Genomic DNA, 2,500 nt, shown 5'->3' with positions numbered 1-2,500 from the left:
GTAGTTACGTTAGTTCAAAAAATGTAGTCAATCTACGGAAAGTGTTACGTAAACTGCATGCGCATCTGGGTTCCGCCATACGGAGTTTTCAAATCATGGCAGACTCGGCGGAGGACGTTCAGGTTGGTTGTAACTCTTGAGTTTCATGCCGTTAGGTAATCATCAGACAACTGATACTCGGGTCTACCTAACAGTGAGTCAGTATGCTTATAAATACATAGGGCCACAAGCATAAACAAATTTAGCGCTAAATCTGGTGTAAGGTATGGGGAGAACAGCTGGCGCGGGCCACGGCGCGACAGTATAAGTGCCAGGAGGGTGGCGGGCAACAGGCAGGCGTGAGCATGAAAGCGCGGAAAGAGGCGATGGGGAGGCAGTGTACAGCAGATGGGTGGAGGTGCCAGGAGGATGGCGGGCAAGGGGCCAGTGAGATCGCTAGGGGGTCTTTGGGTGATGGGCAGGCGTGGGCGTACTATTGACATCATCGATGTGTCCTCACAACAAGGCTCCACCATGAGCATGGCAAACTTTACAAAGTAAGCCTTTCAGTGCAAGTCTTGGTGGCATGGTGTCTTTTGGGTGTTTTCTTAGGTTCCAAGAGACATGGAGCTACATTGTGTATTTGTGTGTTTGTGTGTGTGTGTACACGTGTGTGTGTGTGTGTGTGTGTGTGTGTGTGTGTGCGTGTGTGTGTTTGGCACACGCCGTGTACTCTCTGGTGCAGGTACTACACGAATGCGAAACGCGACAAACTCTACAACGTCATTAGCCTGGAGTTCACCAAGACTAAGTTGGAGCCTCTAGTGGAGTCACCCAGTCTGGTAAGTCAGCAATCCTACATACACTTGAGAGGATCAAAAGCGTTTCTGCTGTAACTCTGAGTTTCACGGTTTTAATTAACCAATCATCAGACAGCAACTTGGACTACAATTTTCAGAAGATATGATTGATAGGCTGCAATCAATCAATCCTATGCATGTAACGTTACTTGTAGTACACTCTTATCTGTTGTATCCGGGCGGTCCGGGACCGGGGGCTCTGCCCTTCATTTGGAAATGTTCGTAATCATGTACTTCGAAGTACATCTTGATGTGGAAGGCACGTAGATCTGGCATATTACGTCACTCCTGGTATTTCCACAAATTGGTAGAAAAGTAGTAATATATCCACTCAAACTCACTCACAGGGTTCCCCGTAGACCAAGATGCCCGTAACTTGGAGGTCCGGATAGGAGCCGTGAGAAATGAGTGCACTGTAGTTGAGCACTCCACTGCACTACTGTCTCCCTGTATGCCGTGTTGGGGGGTTTGGTGGGCGTTTGAGGCTCATGTCATACATGATCATGCTTAGGCTCGTTTTGAGAAAGTGTGGATTTTTAACTCCTGATTGGTTTGTGCAATGTGTTTATATTGATTTATCAATGCCCCATCACAAGCTTTATAGTATGTATTCGCAACCGTGTACGAATTGCTCATTTGTCTTTTCTTCTTCCTACTGCTTGCTTGCTGCGGCTGCTGTTGCTGCTGCTGTTGTTGTTGTTGTTGTTGTTGTTGTTGTTGTTGTTGTTGTTGTTGTTGTTGTTGTTGTTGTTGTTGTTGTTGTTGTTGCACGCAGGTACGTCATTTGGATTGGGTGGACTTGGTGTGGCCGGAAATATTGCGCGCTTTGCAGCAGGAGGCCACCAACCGACTGGTCGACATGAAATATCCCAAAGTGCAAAAGTATGTGTTTTGTTTGTTCTTGTTGATGGTGCTGCTGCTGCTGCTGCTGCCGCCGGTGTTGCTGTTACTGGCCGACTGCTGGTGCTGTTGATAGTACTACAGGTGTAGCTGCCCTATTGCTGGTGCTTGTGGTGCTGCTGCTGTTGTTGGCTTACTGATTGTGCTGCTGTTGCTGTTGCTGGCTGCCCTACTGCTGGTGGTTGTGCTGGCGCTGCTGTTGCTGGTCTACTGTTGTTGTTGGCTTACTGATTGTGTGGCTGTTGCTGTTGCTGGTCTACTGCTGTTACTTGTGCTGTTGCTGTTGCTGGCTTACTGATGGAGCTGCTGTTGTTGTTGCTGGTCTCCTGCTGTTGCTTGTGGTGATGCCGTGCTGTCACAGGTACTGCCTGATGAACGTCGGTGGCTGCTACACAGATTTCCGTATCGACTTTGGTGGCACATCCGTCTGGTATCATATTCTCAAGGGTGGAAAGGTCAGCATTCCCTGTCTGTTTGTCTGCATGCCTGTCTGTTTTTGTGTCACACACATGCACACAGTATATAGATGGACGATGGGTGTAGATACAGACATACATCTGTCTGTCTGTATGTCTGTCTGTATGTCTGTTTATCTGTCTGTCTGTTTGTCTGTCTGTCTGTCTGTTTCTCTACCCATCATCCATCCGTACTTGTATGTATATTTACCTCTCTGTCCATCCTTCTGACTGACAAGCTCCTTATAATCACGAATGTGTCTTGTAGCAGAACCTGAGAAGGAAATGGAATGAGAAGAAGAAAGC

The 2,500-nt window shown here is 47.7% G+C and overlaps 1 protein-coding gene across 1 annotated transcript in view; it reads left to right on the top strand.

Annotated features, from left to right (window-relative positions):
- The window catches only part of LOC135820716 (lysine-specific demethylase 2A-like), a 9,988-nt gene that overhangs the window by 1,039 nt on the left and 6,449 nt on the right, over window positions 1-2,500 (top strand). The window contains exons 2-4 of the mRNA XM_065333724.1: window positions 725-821; window positions 1,615-1,721; window positions 2,101-2,194. Of these exons, the coding sequence (XP_065189796.1) occupies window positions 1,699-1,721; window positions 2,101-2,194 (117 nt within the window). The 5' untranslated portion in view covers window positions 725-821; window positions 1,615-1,698. The remainder of the gene's footprint in view (window positions 1-724; window positions 822-1,614; window positions 1,722-2,100; window positions 2,195-2,500) is intronic.

This window comes from Sycon ciliatum, chromosome 7 (genome assembly GCF_964019385.1).
Source record: "Sycon ciliatum chromosome 7, ocSycCili1.1, whole genome shotgun sequence".
NCBI lineage: Eukaryota > Metazoa > Porifera > Calcarea > Leucosolenida > Sycettidae > Sycon > Sycon ciliatum.
Note: the sequence above shows the minus strand (reverse complement) of the source record. Positions and strands in the feature narration are given on the sequence as shown.